This window comes from Natator depressus, chromosome 1 (assembly GCF_965152275.1).
Source record: "Natator depressus isolate rNatDep1 chromosome 1, rNatDep2.hap1, whole genome shotgun sequence".
Classification (NCBI taxonomy): domain Eukaryota; kingdom Metazoa; phylum Chordata; order Testudines; family Cheloniidae; genus Natator; species Natator depressus.
In genome coordinates, this window is record NC_134234.1 from 249803363 (window position 1) to 249821921 (window position 18559).

Consider the following 18559-nt stretch of genomic DNA (forward strand, 5'->3'; position numbering starts at 1 on the left):
CACAGTTTCCAGCCTTAGAGTTGCTCATGCCCGGTGGCCTGGACATGAGGAGGGAGCAGGGCCTTGTCAGATGCTCATCTGATGCTCCTGGAAGTTGGTTTGCAGAATCAGACCCCAAAGTTCTCACTTTCTAGAGTCCATTTTTATGGGAATTTCTTCCTATGCCAGTCTATGGGAATTGCTTCATCATGCTGTTGCTGAATTAATCAGCAGATGGCACATTCCTGACAGCTCCGTGCTGCCAGATGTTATCTTGTTCTTTGGTTCTTCCATTCTTGAGGCTGTTGCGTGGATTCCAGTCTGCCCTCTGGGGGTCCTCTGGTTATTTCCACTTGACGCCTTCTTCAGCCGATGGACACTGGATTCTTAGGCTGGCACCTCCCTGATCATTCAGTTATTATCCACACACATCCTCTATCTCTATTTTAATCACACTTGTTAACAAAGCGAGATGAATACAACAAAAGGGCGGGGAGTCTCTGGGTGCTGTTTCTGTTGTTACAGAGTATTGCTTTGAGTCTCTCTCTGTCTGAGTAGTTGTTGTTACAAAGAATTGCTTTGAGAACAGACTCTGACTTAGAATGTACTAACACAATTAGCAGCTTGCAAGTTTCACACATAGAGGGAGAGAAACAGTACCAAAAACCAAGAGACCTCTTAATTAGTAATACCCTGGAATTTAAACTGAGGGGAATCAAACTCATTTGTGATTTTAATACAGAACTTCTTTAATACGCATCCAAAGAAGTGAGCTGTAGCTCACGAAAGCTAATGCTCAAATAAATGTGTTAGTCTCTATGGTGCCACAAGTACTCCTTTTCTTTTTGCGAATACAGACTAACACGGCTGCTACTCTGAAACCTGTTAATATAATCCAACGCTTCCTGCCCTTGCCCTGAGGCCCAAGCAGCCTCAAGCCCATGTCCCTGTCCACCATGTCCCCCAACCAGGGCAGGTGGAGGATCCGCACTGGTTCCTCACAGCTGCCCGCCGGGCTCTTACCATCAGAGCCCTGCATGGATACAAAATTTGTATCCGCATCCGCGCTGCTATCTGCAGAAATGGTCCACGGCTATAAAGCGGATACACACAGATTTGCTAGGCTCTCGATACAACACTGAATTTTCAGATTTTAATATCTGAAATTTACTATTTTTAAAATCTTATGACCCTAAAATTGACCAAAATGGTAGGCTCTAATTATCAGATTATACAGGCAGATTGAAATTATAATATTAGTCAGTATAGCACAGGAGGTTGCTTTACCCTCCCCCATATCTCTATGTGCGCTCAGTTTTTCTAAACGCCATCTCTGAGCCAGCCCTTACTTAGCAGGGAGATTTCGGAAACTTTCTGTGCTTCAGCGTCAGAAGAGTTTTCAGGAACTTAAAAAAATTTTTTCAATGGGCAGCAGAACCCCCCACAGCAGGGTCAGTGAGGGCTTAACTGTCTCCCAGAAATGCTAGGTTTTTCATTATCCAATCAAGACATTTCATTGATTAGTCCCACCCTTCATTTTAGGGCTTGGCCAACTGGTTTCAATAGACTTATAATCAGGGATCTGTACCTGTAGCCCACTACTACCTCTGTGGCCTGTTTGGCCAGGCTGTGTGACAGCCCATAGCAGTTTCTCAGGGTGGCTCCTCTACGAGGCACATGAATCCATTCCTCACCAGACCAGGCCTATGAAAAGCCAGGCTGCATGGGGCTCAGTAATGAAACAGCCCTGGCTGGCCCACCTCAGCCAACTAGGGCTGTAAAAATGTGTTGTGCCCGCTGGGGCCTCTCAGGCTGTAACCCTTCCCCCTGTGGCCGGGTCCTAGAGCTCAGCCGCAGCCTGAATGTCTACACTGCAGTTTTACAGCCCGGAGCCCCGCCCAGCTGACGGGGCCAGCCCAGCTGCTCCCTTGCAGTGTAGCCACACCCGGACAATTCCGCCCCGGGCTGAGTCTCCCACTGACGTCAAGGGGAGCTTGGCCCCTCCTGGGCAGCGAGGGAACAGCGAGCGCTGGGGGCTGCCTCGCCCAGAGCTGCGCTGGCTCCTCCGGGCTCCAGGAGGCGCTGTGGGGCAGCCCGAGGCAGCTAGTGTGTGGCTAGAGCGGAGCCCCGTCGGCATCCGGATCCCCCACTCCCTGCATATGGAAGGAAGCGGCGCGCGTAGGCCCGAGACCCCGATGGCGCTGAAGGAAGGTGCCGCTGCCTCCAGGGAGCTGCTGTCCGTGGGGAGCGGAGGAGGTAGCCGGTCCCGAGCCGCCACGTCCCCGGGCTGGGGAGGGAGGAAGCATCCGCCTGCGGGCAAGAAGCGGAGGGGGGAGGCTGGGCACGGGCGGCGGAGAGTGGGAAGCGGCGCCTGGCGGGAGGCGGTTTGCTCGCGCGCGCGGCTGCCCCCCACCAAGTCTTAGCGACGAGCGGGCCGGGAGCGCGGCCTGTGAGCAGCGCGCGCGCGCGACCTGCGAGGCAGCTGTTGCGCAAGCCGCGGCCACGCGACACCACCCTGGTTCAGCCTGACTGGCAGACGGCCGTTAGATGGGGGAGGGGCAGGGTGCCGAGAGCCCAGCTGGTTCGGAGCCGGAAGGTCACGGTTTCCGCTCGAACCCGCCCCGCCCCCATGAAAGTCTCACAGCTCCCCAGGGCGCCTGCGCGGGCCCTGGAGACGGCAAAGCACCAGGCTCGCGCTGGCCCTTTCAGCAGCATCCCCTGCGGTTCTGGGAAGTGGGGCCCGGCTGTTTGAGGGAGGGGAGGCTGCACCACTTCCCGGGAAGCCGCCGAGCCCAGAACTGACCCATCCTGATAAGAGCTGCGGGAGGGTGGGTTTATTTTTTTGGGGGGGGGAAGCCAGTAGTAAGTTTCCTCCCAAATGCATTCTTTGGGGGGCGCCCAAACTAGGCACAGATGTTGGGCCGAATTTGGCAAATAGTTTCGGCCGGAAACGTAAGAAAGTTCTGAAAACAAAATTTTGGGCAGTGTTGAAATGTTTGGGTTTTGAAAGCGTCAAAACAACCTATTTTGACATTTCGTTTTCAATCAGTATTTTCTAAATGAAATGTTGATTCCAATCAAGAATTTTAAGGTTTTCATATTGGGAAGAAGAGTTGGGGAAAAAACAGTTTTCATAGAATTGTTGGTGACACTGGTTGCTACACTAGGTAACTCGGGAGGGTTGAAGACCACGCGTGTCGATGAAGCCCTCTTGCTCTAGGCCCAGATAAACTGAGGCCCCTTTGCTCCTTGAACCCTCTGTGATCCTGCATAACTCTGAGGAAGCTAGCACACAAACAGACAGGTTTGCACACGGCTCGCCAGCCAAGGCCAGCTTCGGCCTGGGAAACATATAGATAAGGCAGAAATGTTCAGCAAAAACCCGTAACAAATAGGACCAAATAAGGCAAGGCTCGGGCAATGCTATTGAGGAAAAGCACAACTGGCTGCTTTAGCTGATTGGCTACGGTATTGTACGGGGCAACAGGTAATTGGTTGCATAAGCTTGTGTAGTGAAGTAGGCAAAGGTATAAAATGTATACTGGAATTTGCTGCGCTGCTGCAGGATTTGAGACAGCTCAGTCTCCCTGCGACCTATTTGGAGCTCCAAATAAATCTCTCTGTTTCTCCACCCCATTGTGGTCATTGGCGCGACACACACCGGCAACGAACCCAGCTGTTGCTTCCCTCGGGCACTCTGTGCCGGCAACAGAATCATAGGTCTGGAAGGGACCTCGAGAGGTCATGTAGTCCAGTCCCCTGCACTCCAGGCAGGACTAAGCTATGGCTACCCTGGAAACTTCAAAGTGCTGTCGCGGGAGCGCTCCTGTGGCAGCGCTTTGAAGTGCAAGTGTGGTCATGCGCGAGCGCTGGGAGACAGCTCTCCCAGTGCTCCTGGTAATCCACCTCCACAAGGGGATTAGCTTTGGGAGTGTGGCTCCCAGCACTTGGAGCCTGTCTACACTGGTGGTTTAAAGCGCTCAGACTTGCTGAGCTCAGGGGGTGATTTTTCACCCCCCTGAACCAGCAAGTTAGAGTGCTATAAAATATAAGCGTACACAAGCCCTAAGTATTATTTAGACCAGGGGTTGGCAACCTTTCAGAAGTGGTGTGCCGAGTCTTCATTCACTCTAATTTAAGGTTTCATGTGCCAGTAATACATTTTAACGTTTTTAGAAGGTCTCTTTGTATAAGTCCATAATATATAACTAAACTATTGTTGTATGTAAAGTAAATAAGGTTTTTAAAATGTTTAAGAAGCTTCATTTAAAATTAAAATCCAGAGGCCCCTGGACTGGTGGCCAGGACCCGGCCACTGCAAATCAGCTTGCATGCCACCTTTGGCACGCATGCCACAGGTTGCGTACCCCTGATCTAAACCATCCCTGACAGGTGTTTGTCCAACCTGCCCTTAAAAATCCCCAATGATGGAGATTCCACAACCTCCCTAGGCAATTTATTGCAGTGCTTAACCACCCTGACAGTAAGTTTTTCCTAATGTCCAACCTAAAGCTCCCTTGCTGCAATTTAAGCCCATTGCTTCTTGTCCTATCCTCAGAGGTTAAGAAGCACAATTTTTCTCCGTCCTCCTTGTAACAACCTTTTATGTACTTGAAAACTGTTATCATGTCCCCTCTCAGTCTTCTCTTCTCCAGACTATACAAACCCAATTTTTTCAATCCTCCCTCATAGGTCATGTTTTCTAGACCTTTAATCAATTTTGTTGCTCTTCTCTGGACTTTCTCCGATTTGTTACACCTTCTTGTCAACTGTTTGAAATGGGCCACCTTGATTACATTGAACTCATTAGCACTACAAAAGTGATTTTTCCTCCCTTCTTGTCAACTGTTGAGAATAGCACACTTCCACCTTAATTGAATTGGCTCATTAGCACTGACCTGCCACTTGGCAAGGCCACTCCCATCTTTTCATATGCTGTGTATTATACCTCTCTACAGTATTTTCCTTTCCATGCATCTGATGAAGTCGGTTTTAGCCCACGAAAGCTTATGCCCAAGTAAATTTGTTAGTCTCTAAGGTTCCATAAGGACTCGTGTTTGCTGATACAGACTACACGGCTACCACTCTGAAACCTGAAATGTGGCTCCCAGAACTGGACACAATAGTCCAGTTGAGGCCTAATCAGCGCAGAGTAGAGTGGAAGAATTATTTCTCGTGTCTTGCTTAAAACACTCCGACTAATATATCCCAGAATGATGTTTGCTTTTTTTGCAACAGCATTACACTGTTGACTCATATTTAGCTTGTGATCCACTTATGACCCCCAGATCCCTTTCCGCAGTACTCCTTCTTAGGCAGTTATTTCCCATTTTGTATGTGTGCAACTGATTGTTCCTCCCTAAGTGTAGTACTGTGCATTTGTCCTTATTGAATTTCATCCTATTTACTTCAGACCATTTCTCCAGTTTGTCCAGATCATTTTGAATTTTAATCCTATCTTCCAAAGCACTTGCAACCCTTCTCAGCTTGGTATCGTCTGCAGACTTTATAAGTGTACTCTCTATGCCATTATCTAAATCGTTGATGAAGATATTGAACAGAACCGGACCCAGAATCGATTCCTGTGGGACCCCACTCGTTATGCCCTTCCAGCGGGACCCCACTCGTTATGCCCTTCCAGCATGACTGTGAACCACTGATAACTATTCTCTGGGAATGATTTTCCAACCAGTTATGCGCCAGTTTTGGGTTGAAACTAACTGATCTTTTTAAAATAATTTTTCGGTTTGACTACCTGGTAGAAAAATCAGTTATTCCTGCAGATCTAATGCTGAGCCTTCCTAGCTTGTGGGACCTCTGATGAGATTCTCAGCCCAAGGCACTATGCATACATATTATTTTCATGCAAAGGCTTTTCTGTTAATCCCTACATATGTTCCGAAGGGGGACAAGTTACCTATTCCTGGTATTGCTGATGTAATGCTAAGTAAATAAGAGAGAAATTACTACGGATGTACTATAATGCCAGAACTCTAAAGGACAAAACTACAAGGGAACTGAATGTTTTCAAACTTCTGATAAGGTAAAAAAAGTCATCCTAAAATAAACACTTTTAAAAGTCTCATTTTAATTAGTGATATGTAATTCCCTTGAAATTGGTCATCCTGTTTGCTGCATTAAGAGTTGACTAGTTAAATTGTCCAACTAATGAAAACTTTCTTAAATTCTCTGCTTTCTGGTGCAAATCTTGGGAAATATCTAAATAAGGGAGCTAGTATCACACTGGTAAATAGTGAAATAACTGATGTAATTTTTCTTTGTAGGTATTCATGACACACTGTTGATTAATTCAAAACATGCCAGCAAAAAGGTCACAAGTTTAGAGACAGTTAGGATACCAAGGAGTAACAGTAAGTGCATCTTTTCCTAATGGGACTATGTTGATCACTGTTTAAGTTGCTTTGTGAGCTTGAAAAGCACATAACCATGACTATACCTAACGTTAATATATCCTACTGCTGAAGCAGTTAGCATTTGACAATCAATTAACTGTATAAGTTTTAAATAGTTTTAAACCTATTTTTGCTACTTGTGAATCTGCAAATCTCTCTCTTGCGGTTGCCAATATGGATGTTTCCCCCACTATTTATGTTGGTGCTTGAAACTAACTAGGCTTTATTTTACTCACCAGATAAAATGGGCACAGTTGGCAGAATATTTCTCGTGTAGCTAACTGACTCATCCAGCAGAGGGAGCACAAAAAATTAATTCTGCACAAGTTTTTTTGTAAACATTTGGCATTTTAGGGCCTAATGTTACAAACCCGCACTGGTGTGAGAGGGAGGATTTCTGTATGTAGAGGGCTTGCAAGATTGAACCTCTGGTGTTTTATTTCAAAGTAGTGTAAAATGGACTTCTAATATTGAAACTACTTTCTTAACCTCACTTTTTAAAAGAATACTGTCAAAATCAATAAGCCAGATTACTCATTTATCTATTCAGTGATCTCTTTGAATGGCTTCAGAAAAGGTATTTTTCTGCACTTGATCCATGTGCCTTGTCCCCTAATCAAAGACACAGAGTTAACTGGCAGTGTTGTCTGATTGTGGTATGAAGTGACACATCTTCAGGATTTTTATTCTTTTCATGGAAGACAAATTATTAGCGATTTCTTAGCCTTGGGTTGTATTTGCTTAGTGTGCAAAGGGCTTCTGCTTTTTCATATAACCATTCTAATCTCTATATTCAAAACCAGTTTGGTAGTACAAAGTGCTGGACACTAGTATATCTTTTTTTAAATGATCATTCCTTTTTAATAACCTTTCAAAATTATCTTAAACTTGTAAGTGAGAGGATAAAGGAGGCAATATGGAGTTCTTTCTTTGACAGAACTCTTTGGGGAGAGTCAGCGTGGCATAAAATAGTAGTTTCTAAGGGACTTTACTGGAGTTGAATCAGAATAGTGCAGGCTTACTACAAAGTGAAACGTAGTTTCAGTGAAAAATAAACACTAGACGCTAGATCATCTCCTGATGCAAGAGAGGGAAAAGGCTATTTGAAAAAAGTATGGAAGTATAATAAGTTAATCTGTGACTGGAAGGGCTGACTCATCCACGGAGGGGACATGGCCATGACCCACAAAGAGCAAAGATGTCCCAACATTGGTGGGAAATGCCATGGAGCTTGGAGACATCCCTGCAAAACACCAGCTCCTCCATGCTGTTACCTACACTGCCTATCCACCTAGGCTGCCTTCTTGGCAGCATAACACACTTGGTAGAAAGCTGCTTCTGAGGTTGCTTTTTCCTGTCATCAGCACAGCTTTCTTGACAGTTGTGCCATCACTGACCCCCCCCCCCCCATCTTCTCTTGGACCCTGCCCCTTTACTCCAAGAGGGGAGAAGGTAAGGTACAGTACTTCACAGGAACTTTAATATTGACGTGGAGCAAATGGAGTATTTCATTTTTTGGTGTGTGTTTAAAACAGAATTTTTCTATGAAGCGTCTGTTGGACTTGCCATATTTTAGTTTTTCGAAAAGGTCAAATAAAAGCCATGACATGACTCCCTTAGTGAACCATTTGGACTGATGCATAAAATCTATGATATTCTGCACTGTATGTGCCATGGAAAGTTGAGCAATCTGGTCAATAAAGTAGTAACTTTATTCCCCAGATGAATTGTTAAATATTGTACACAACTTGAAAGTTCAAAATTAAAACAGTTAAATCCTGTGTTAATGAGATATTCATGTCTTTGTACTGCAAAATCTAAATATGCATATATGGTATAATCTCACTATTTCTACCTTAGTTTTGGACAGAGTTCAGAGCTTTCTACCGCAGATGGCCCTTGCAAACAATGAGCTAAGAAGAGAAATGGCAACAGCACCAGCTCATCAGTTTGATATTGAAAATCTAGACAGCTGCCTTGAAAACATTATAGAGATGGTAAATGTATTTCTTGTGTTTTGCTTTTGTAAAGTAAATTTAGTGCTGTCGTGTAAAACTCTTCACTCAATCTTAGAATGGGTTTGTTTGAAAAATAAAGCTTGTTTCCTCCTTTACATTCCTTTATAATTTTGATCTGAAATTAGCCATAAATTTAAAGCAAAGTATGTTACTTGCTCTTCATGACATAGTAATCTTGTCCACCACTGAAACTTGAAGGTAAACAGCTAGAGATAAAGTAGTTTAAACCCAGAATATGAGCTGCCTCTAATCTAAAGCTCTAATCCTGACAATGAGTAACTTTTGTAATTACAAATTTAAATTTTTTTTTTTGTTTTCAAAGTAAGCTGACTTTTAATGAATTGTAATTTAAGATTGTATAGTAAGTAACAATAACAAGTGTTCTGTTATGTTTAAGGGACACTTTAAAATAGTTTAAGGCCCAAAATCTAGGTCTCGAGCATGTCAAGTATAACAAAACTTAAAAACCTTAATTATGATCTCTCAAATTTTATTGGAAACTCTTGTATTTATTTCAATGTCTCTCTCCAGTGTTTTAACTGAAATTTTATGCAGCATTATGCTAATGTCTGAGAACCTCAAAGAGAAACTGATTATATCCAAAACATGAAAATAGCTTAGTCTATTTTCACTATCTAGGCTGAGACAATTGTGAAATGTAAATAGTGGAAGAGTGAATTAGATTCTGGAAATTCTTTTAAAAATCTAATGTGAAATTAGTAGAACAAGTAAGGGAGCTTTTATTTTAATAATTGTCTGTTTACAAATGTGTCGATGAAAAGTTTAGTCATAGAGTTTAAGGCCAGAAGGGACCACTAGATCATCTAGTCTGACCTCTTGTATATTACAGGCCAATCAACATCACCCAGCACCCACACACTACACCCAACCACCATGTTTAAAGTATTGCAACCCACCGGAGATTATTAGCCTATTATGTGCCCCCACACACACACAATAGGAAGGACCAAGGTGCACCAGTGCTCGAGGTCCCCACAACGTCAGGGAAATGATTGAGATATACCCAGACAATCCTGGCAAGCGACCTGAACCCCACAAACTGCCGAGGAAGGAAACCCTCCTGCCCTGAGGTCACTGCCATTCTGATCTGGGGGGAAATTCCTTCCTGACCCGACCTCACATATGACGAGCAGCTAGACCCTGAACATGCGAGCAAGAACCATCCAGCCAACCACCTGAGAGAGAATACTTGGTGCTGCCTCAGAGTCCTGGTTTACCCCTCTTGGTGTCCCATGTCCAGCCATGGCCATCCCTGCTTCAGAGGAAGGAGATAAAAGAACCCTTCCAGAATACACTGCAGGGGAGGGAATCCCTTCCTGACCCTTGCAGATGGCAGGCTGGAACACAAGCATGAGCTTCAGGAATTTAAGACATAAACCAGAAGTGAGCCCCAGACCTACTGTGCCCTGCCCCCTACCAGCATGAGCAATCCCATCATGTAACCACACTCATAAATTTGCCCAGCTCTCACTCAAAATTAATTAATTTGTTTGCCCCCACAACTCTAATTGGGAGGCTCTTCCAGAACCTCACTCCTCTGATGGTAACAAACCTTCTAATTTCAAGCCTAAATTTGTTAATGGCAGGTTTATATCTATTTGTTCTTTTGTCTACATCGTCCTTTAGTTCAAATAGTTCTTCACCTTCCCTGGTATTTAGCCCCCTAATGCAGCAGTTCTCAACCAGGGGTCTGGGGGACGCGAGCAGGTTTCAGGGGGACCGCCAAGCTGGGCCAGCATTAGACTTGCTGGGGCCCAGAGCAGAAAGCCGAAGCCTTGAGCCCTGCCACCTGGGGCTGAAGCTGAAGCCTGAGTAACGTAGCTTCGCGGGAGCCCCTATGGCATGAGGCCCCAGGCAATTGCCCTGCTTGCTACCCCCTAATGCTGGCCCTGGCCTTTCTATGCAGAAAACTAGTTATTGTGGTACAAGTGGGCTGTGGAGTTTTTATAGCGTGGGGGGAGGGGGACAGAGGAGGGAGCACATCACAAAGAAAAAGGTTGCGAACGCCTGCACGAGTGTATTTGTAGAGAGCAGCCATATCCCCTCTCAGCCCACTTTTTGCCAGGTTAAACAAACCAAGCTCTTCCAGTCTCCTCTCATCAGAGAGGCCCTTCGTTCCCCTGATGATTCTAGTAGCTCTTCTCCGTTTCTCTTCCAGTTTAAATTTATCTTTCTTGAACATGACTGACCAGAATTGTACACATAACTCCAAATGAGGTCTTATCAGTGCCTTGTACAATGGCATTAATACTTCTCTATCTATTGGAAAAGCCTCACCTGATTCATTTTAGGATCACAGTTGCCTTTTTCACAGTGCATCACGTTGATGGCTCATAGTCATCCTGTGATCAACTCATACTCTCGGGTCTCTTTCCTCTGTCGCTTCTAGCTGATAATCCCGTCTTGTAGCAGAAATTACTATTAGACCCTAAGTGCATGACGCTGCACTTAGAACGACTGAATTTCACCCCATTTCTGTTACTCCAATCTTCAGGGTCATCCATATCTTTCTGTATAATGTTTTAATAGCAATAAACAGAAAGCACAAGTAAAAGGTCTTATGGTTACACTGCTGCTTGCAAGTAATTCAGTAAATTTATTAACAGTTCAGCTTTCTTATGACTGATCTCACCTTGCAGGTTTTATGTTTTTGTTTTTTACTTGGGGTGGGCTGGACCTAAGACAACAACTTTGGTCAGGTGCAAATTTTTCATACTTGTCAAAAATCATATACAGTTTCACAGGTTGAAATATGATCCTTTTTTTATTAGGGCTGTCAAGCGATTAAACAGATTAATCGTGCGATTAAACAATAGAATACCATTTATTTAAATATTTTTGGATGTTTTCTACATTTTCAAATATATTGATTTCAATTACAACACAGAATACAAAGTGTACAGTGCTCACTTTATATTTTTTTGATTACAAGTAAAAAAAAGAAATACACCTAATACAAGTACTGTAGTGTAATCTCTATCATGAAAGTTAAACTTTCAAATGTAGAATTATGTTAAAAAAAAACCCTACATTCAAAAATAGAATATAAATTTTAGAGCCTGCAAGTCCACTCAGTCCCACTTCTTGTTCAGCCAATCGCTCAGACAAACAAGTTTGTTTACATTTGCAAGAGATAATGCTGCCCGCTTCGTGTTTACAATGTCACCTGAAAGTGAGAACAGGTGTTTTCGTGGCACTGTTGTAGCCGGCGTTGCAAGATATTTACGTTCCTCAGGCACATAAAGATTTATATTTCCCTTCATGCTTCAACCACCATTCCAGGGGACATGCGTCCATACTGATGACGGGTTCTGCTTGTTAACCATCCAAAGCAGTGTGGACCGACACATGTTCATTTTCGTTATCTGAGTCAGATGCCACCAGCAGGTGGTTGATTTTCTTTTTTGGTGGTTCAGGTTCTGTAGTTTCCGCATCGGAGTGTTGCTCTGTTTAGACTTCTGAAAGTATGCTCTACATCTCGTCTCTCTCAGATTTTGGAAGGCACTTCAGATTCTTAAACCTTGGGTCGAGTGCTGTAGCTATCTTTAGAAATCTCACATTGGTACCTTCTTTGTGTTTTGTGAAATCTGCAGTGAAAATGTTCTTAAAACGAACAACATGTGCTGGGTCATCATCCGAGACTGCTATAACATGAAATATATGGCAGAATGCAGGTAAAACAGAGCAGGGGACATACGATCCTCCCCCAAGGAGTTCAGTCACAAATTTAATTACCGCATTATTTTTTTTAACAGGAGTTATCAGCATGGAAGCTTGTCCTCTGGAATGGTGGCCGAAGCATGAAGGGGCATACAGATGTTTAGCATATCTGGCACATAAATACCTTGCAATGCCATCTACATAAGTGCCATGCAAATGGCTGTTCTCACTTTCTGGTGACCACGTAAATAAGAGCATTATCTTCTGTAAATGTAAACAAACTTGTTTGTCTTAGTGATTGGCTGAACAAGAAGTAGGATTGAGTGGACTTGTAGGTTCTGAAGTTTTAAATTGTTTTGGTTTTGAGTGCAATTATGTAACAAAAAATCTACATTTGAAAGTTGCACTTTCATAACAGATTGTACTACAGTACTTTTATGAGGTGAATTAAATACTATTTCTATCATTTTTACAGTACAAATATTTGTAAAAAAATGCTTTGATTTCAATTAAAACATACTACTATATATATGAAAATGTAGAAAAACATCCAAAATATTTAATAAATTTAAATTGGTATGCTATTGTTTAACTGTGCAATTAAAACTGTGATTAATTGCGATTAACTGTGATTAATCAACAGCCCTTGGTTTTTTTGTTTAGAAAATATTCTGATTGTCTTGAACACTTGTCATCCACAGTCACAGCTGTACCACTGATAACATTAAACTGTTATATGACATGAATTATATTTGCAAAATATGAGACAGCACCCTGAAAATTATATTTTCAGACTTGGATTTTTGTCTAAAAAATCCAGCCTTTTGCTCCCTTCATTTGTCAGTTTAAACCAGAAGCCTTCACTTTAGACAAAGTAAATTAATCAATGTACCATTCTCTTTGTGCTTCCCGAGAATTATTTCAAAAGAACGATTACTTTATTACTGAGCACTACAGGTACTTAGACTGTATAAACTCATTTTTCATATTTAAACTTTCATGTTTATAGTGATCCCTAAAAAACTTGCAAATATTTCCAGTCTACTGAGGTTTACTTTTTTTTTTTTTTGCATAGCACATAATTGCTGACTTTATGGTAAGGATGTTCATGTGTATTAAGGTCCTGTTTTGTTTTGTTTGTTTTTTTAAACAAAAATCATAAAAGCAATATGTAGGTATATGGGTTGTTCATTTTTTAAAAGCACTGTTTCTTGCAGAATGTAGCCTTGGTTGAATTAAGTGGTTCTGACACCGATGAAGAAGAAATAATTTCAGAAGACAGCTCAGAATCTGAAGAGGACCGTTGTGCAACTGATGAAGTTACCATAGACACCATTAAACTTCCAAAACAAAAAGGAGAAAAGGGCAAAATAGAAATTTTGGACAGCAAAGTGAATGAGTAGATAGAACTATTTTCAGATTTCCATTTCTGAATGTATCATGTGTCCTGACTACTGTGACCCTTAGAAAACTAGCTAATTTCCAAGTGTGTGTCACCTGGAAACTGGCTAACTCCCAGTCACTTATGTCACTGGAAGTACTGTGTTTAGTAGGGTGGAGAGTTTCTTATGGCTGGGAGGAAAGCTGGAGCTCTTAGTCCTAAGTCCTGACCTGACCTATCCCCTAAGCTATATAGAAATGAGTTCCATCAGGAGGTCAGGGTGGGGAAGAAACAGCATGAAACTTAGTAATTTGAGAGGTTGCACTGTAAACCTAGGCAAGAAGTGTGAAGTTCTTGGCCTGTTTTGAGGTGAAGAAAGGATTACTACGGTGTGCGGTTACTTACTTCAGGAGAAGGAAATAATTAGATAGGAGGAAGACAAAGCTTGTGTTTTGAGATGGGAATAAGATGTGTTAAGATACTCAAGTATTATATACTTGTCTTCACTACCAAATACTAAAGATGAGCACACAGTGCTTCAAGAGTTAAGTCTAAGGAAATATGCCTAATTTATTCTTGTCTCCTTAATTTTATAGGGAGGAATTTGGGTTATTTTACTGTATTTAGTTTAGTCAAGTTTTGCTTTCAAATTATGTATCTCAATGCCTTTGTAGATTATAAGTTGTTTCTCAAAGAAACAGTATTTTGTATAATTTAAGGTTATATTCTTACTGTATTTACTTAACTACAGAAGATTGACTAGCAAGCGGCAGTTAAGCACACGATTTAAAATCTATTATTTAAACTTATATTTTTCTTCTCTGTTTTCATTAAAGATAACTGTTTGGAACATTTGATCAAGATAATGATCAATACCATTTCTAGTCTTTGTTGAAGAGCATGTTGTCTTTTACCTTTCTTTATTAATAGGAAAAATAAAATCTTACTAGCATCAATTGCTATTGTGATTCAATTTATGGCTAAATTATTAGTCCAAAGCAGGTCCTTTGACTCATGTTGCTAGTAATCAATCTTTCTGAAAAGCAGCAGCACTTGGGATATGGGCTGTATAAAGACACAGTACTGAGATGATTAGTTTCCACTTATTAATTATGGTACATTAGAATTAAACTGTTTAAACAGTTTAAAATCTGGAGGGGAACTGGCCTAAGATGTGACACTGGACTACTAATGTCACACGTTACTTTAACATTGCTTCCCCCTGAAAGGAGATTTAGACGTGCCAGTTTTACTCAGCACAACTATTTAATGACCCATATCTATACACATTATTCCTTGTGTCTCTGGCTATTGTATCAAAAAACCTCCTAAATATGTCAACTGACAAAATCCAAAGCGGTGGGGGAACTAGTATGGTTGTCTGTTGAAGGTACTGTTTCTATGGTAAATTAAACACTGTAAGGTACCTTTATTTGGATAGCCTGGATACTGTTCTTTATATTGAGGTTTGCAGTGGCATCTTTACAGACGAATATTACTCAATTGTATTTCAAATACACTTTGTCTACAAGCAAAGTGAAGGAATTATGCTGTGATTTAATGGTACATTGCACAATGTGGATACAGCTTGTTTATAATGTCACACTTCATAAACCTTGCTTAATGGGTGTGTAAACTGTGTCCAGAACTGAATGTTTAACTTCCTTGATTATGTTGATGTGCTTGGTAAATTGAAGATAAAAATTGTCTTGTGGCTAGACTACTTTTACTATAAAAACATATTCCACATTAACTTGTGTCTAACATTGGGCTATTCAAGTAGGAAAATAATTACACAGAGCTCACAAATAGATAATTTTGTTCCTGTGATACCAGCTAGAGATGAGCAAAAAAAAAATAATTGTTTTTTTGGTTTGGTAACTGAACTGGAAAAAAAACAACAAAATTGGTTCATTTCAAACTGACACAATTTGTTTGATTTTTCTTGCCAAAACAAAAAAGTTTTGAGTCAATTCTAATTGAAACAGTTTGTTTAGACTTTAAATATTTTCCTTTTTTCTTTTAAAGGAAGGGAAAAAAACCCAGCTGCAACCATTTGCTAAATTTACACATGGCTTTGGTCTCACCAAAACTGTAGTTTTCAGGAAACTTACTGTTCACTAAAAAAACTTCACCAGGCTCTAATACCTGTTTTCAGAAGGTGCATACATTTGGCACACTGTTCAGTTGATTTCACAAACTCATTAAAAAATTGGCTGTAGGATGCTGTAGCTTTGTGGAACAGTAGTTTCTCTTAAAATGTTTCTTGGAGTACAGAATGTGCAAAGTTATGTTCATTATCTTGAAAAACGTTTGGTCATTATGTCAGATATCCTTTATATTTAGTACTTGATAAGTGTAAAATATGGTTTACTGCCTTATGCCATAATCTTGCATTAAATGCTCCTTGAGGTAAAGTGAATGCATGTAATGTATGTGGCATAATTACTTCACAATAGTGATAGCAGACATATACACAGACACAGCTGGTTTAAATCTATTAATATAACCACCATTCACAATCCCATACAAATTGCACATTCCACATTCGCAAAAAGATAGAATATATTTTCAATAACTTCAGCTCAATATTCATAGTTTAACAAAGATCATAGTAAGTGCACTTTCTTGAATTTATTTCCATTTTATGGCACTAAGGTTTCCTTTACTGCTGAAAAGTCAGAGCTGTATACTTTTGTTGAAAAACTTGAACTGTTTTATAACAAAACTGTATAATATGCATTTTAAAGTACATTTTAAGAGAAGCTTAATGACTAAATGTATGTTAAAAGGTTTAAAATGATTGTGTAAAATACATCTCATAATAAAAAATTTAGGCACATCATGGGCCCAATCCTTCAGTCTTACATAAGCAATCTCCCATTGTCCGAGTTAAGAACAACTCGGAAGGTTTAGGTATGTGAACATTTAGATAACTAAAGACCAAATTTTAGTTCTACTAAAGTAAGTTGCCAAACTCCTTGTGACTTTAGTGGGGCTAGAATTTGGTCCTTACAATTTTCATGGATAAATACGATTTGTTTTTTGTTAGTAGTATTACTTCAGAGAATATATCCTGGGCATTGTATTAAGTGCTTAACAGAATACTTAAAATTGAGGCTGTCAGCAAGGGGTTTGCTTTGGCAGTCAAGCTGAGCTGTTTCTTTAATACTCCACAGTTACAGCTTTAGTTCTGAGGTACTCATGAAGAGCTTCTTCACCTATGGAAGATCAAAATGTGAAGCAGTTATATCACCAGTTTAAAGGAATAGTCAGACTTAGTTTTAACCACTGAGCAAGCAACAGTTCAGAATTCCTGTTAAGTGCTTAGGTATTTTGCATTAGCATGTTGCAATAGCTTGTGGCCAAGGAATTACTATGTATTTTTTTTAATAAATAGATTGAATATATTTTAAAATACCCAACTCCCTCTTATCCCATTCACTCTATTGAAGTAAATTAAACTCTTTTGAAGCTGAAAAAAATCACTTTAGCAATAATGCAATATATCATAATCTGATGACTATCTATTATAGCACCAAAACACTGTCGTATCCACTTTAGAAATTCCCCTGAAGAGCTTCTCCCCTCACATACCCCTCCCCAAGACATTTTGGAGTTGCAGCTTTCCCTCTGCCATGTACCTGGGCCAGACCGGACAGTCTCTACACAAACGAATACATGGACACACATCAGACATCAAGGATTATTCAAAAACCAGTTGGAGAACACTTCAATCTCCCTGGATACTCAATAACAGACTTAAAAGTGGCAATTCTTCAACAAAAAAACTACAAAAACAGACTCCAATGAGAAACTGCAGAACTGGAATTAATTTGCAAACTGGACACCATCAAATTAGGCCTGAATAAAGACTGGGAGGGGATGAGTCACTACAAAAACAAATTTCCCCCATACTAATTTCCCCCTACTGTTACACCTTCTTGTCAATTGTTTGAAACGGGCCACCCTGTTTACATTGGCCTCATTACCACTACAAAAGTGATTTTTCCTCCCTTGGTATTCTACTGTTGAGAATAGCCCACTTCCACTTTAATTTAATTGACTCGTTAGCACTTACCTCCCACTTGGTAAAGCAACTCCCATCTTTTCATGTACTGTGTCTAGATACCTGCCTACTGGTTTTTTCCACTCCATGCATCTGATGAAGTGGGTTTTAGCCCACGAAAACTTATGCCCAAATACATTTGTTAGTCTCTAAGGTGCCACAAGTCCTCCTCGTTGTTTTAACTTTCCTAAGGGGCATTATAATGGGGCTACTTCCTGTGAACATTTAGCGTGTCTGCAGTAACCCTTCTTATCCCCTTTGCACCTTGTAAGGTCCCCAGGAACTAAGTCAAGACCTCCTGTGGTGCACTTGCGTCTCTGACTGAAATCTTACATTCTTGAGTTTTGCCTAAAGGTGAATGTTTCTGGAAAGTTTGACCACAACTGGACTAGCTAACCTTAGTGGGGAAATAGATTGCTTTATGCTTAAAAAAAACAAAGAAAAAACTGACACCCGCCCCCAACCCTCCAAAAAGAACACCCCACAACAGCAGCAAATTGACATGTGCGATTTTTAAAAAACACCTCAAGCTTAGTAATAATACCATTGTAAGTGGATGGATTATTGACATGAATTTTTTTTTGTTTGCAGAAGAGGGTCATTTATCTTTTTGCTCAAAATATTTTCTATGACATACTCCCTGCTGTATCCAATATAAATTTGACCTGTTATATAAATATCAACACCTTAATACTTGGTATTCTATGGCTATGTTTAAGTGAGATACTAAATAAACCAAAGTTGGGCTTTTAAATCCATATTTATTTAGGCACCTGCCTAGTTTTTCAAAAGTGCTGGGCACTCAACCACTCCCACTGAGGTATTTTTGAAAATCATCTATCTCCTTTAAAAGTCAAAAAGCTCAAGGAATTCAGAGTAATTAGATTTAGAAAGCTACGGAATACAGAAAAGTGTATGGAATAGTTTGGGAGAAATAGCCCCATAATATGTTGGCAAAAGTCAGTCCCAAAGATGTGAGAATGTTAATGGCAGTGAGAGGATTATGTAGAGAAGTGTC

General features: G+C 40.9%; 2 protein-coding genes across 2 annotated transcripts in view; one reads left to right on the forward strand and one right to left on the reverse strand.

Moving 5' to 3' along the window:
• The first annotated feature begins 2086 nt into the window (after window positions 1-2086).
• On the forward strand, window positions 2087-13896 carry NOPCHAP1 (NOP protein chaperone 1). The gene is made up of 4 exons (XM_074940957.1): window positions 2087-2235; window positions 6264-6350; window positions 8253-8389; window positions 13309-13896. The coding sequence occupies exons 1-4, from the start codon at window positions 2139-2141 to the stop codon at window positions 13492-13494; spliced, it is 507 nt and encodes a 168-aa protein (XP_074797058.1). The 5' UTR covers window positions 2087-2138; the 3' UTR covers window positions 13495-13896.
• Window positions 13897-15832: 1936 nt separating this feature from the next.
• Window positions 15833-18559, reverse strand: part of ALDH1L2 (aldehyde dehydrogenase 1 family member L2) — a 50581-nt gene continuing 47854 nt past the window's right edge. The window contains exon 23 of the mRNA XM_074940896.1: window positions 15833-16693. Coding sequence (XP_074796997.1) covers window positions 16638-16693 — 56 coding nt within the window. The 3' untranslated portion in view covers window positions 15833-16637. The remainder of the gene's footprint in view (window positions 16694-18559) is intronic.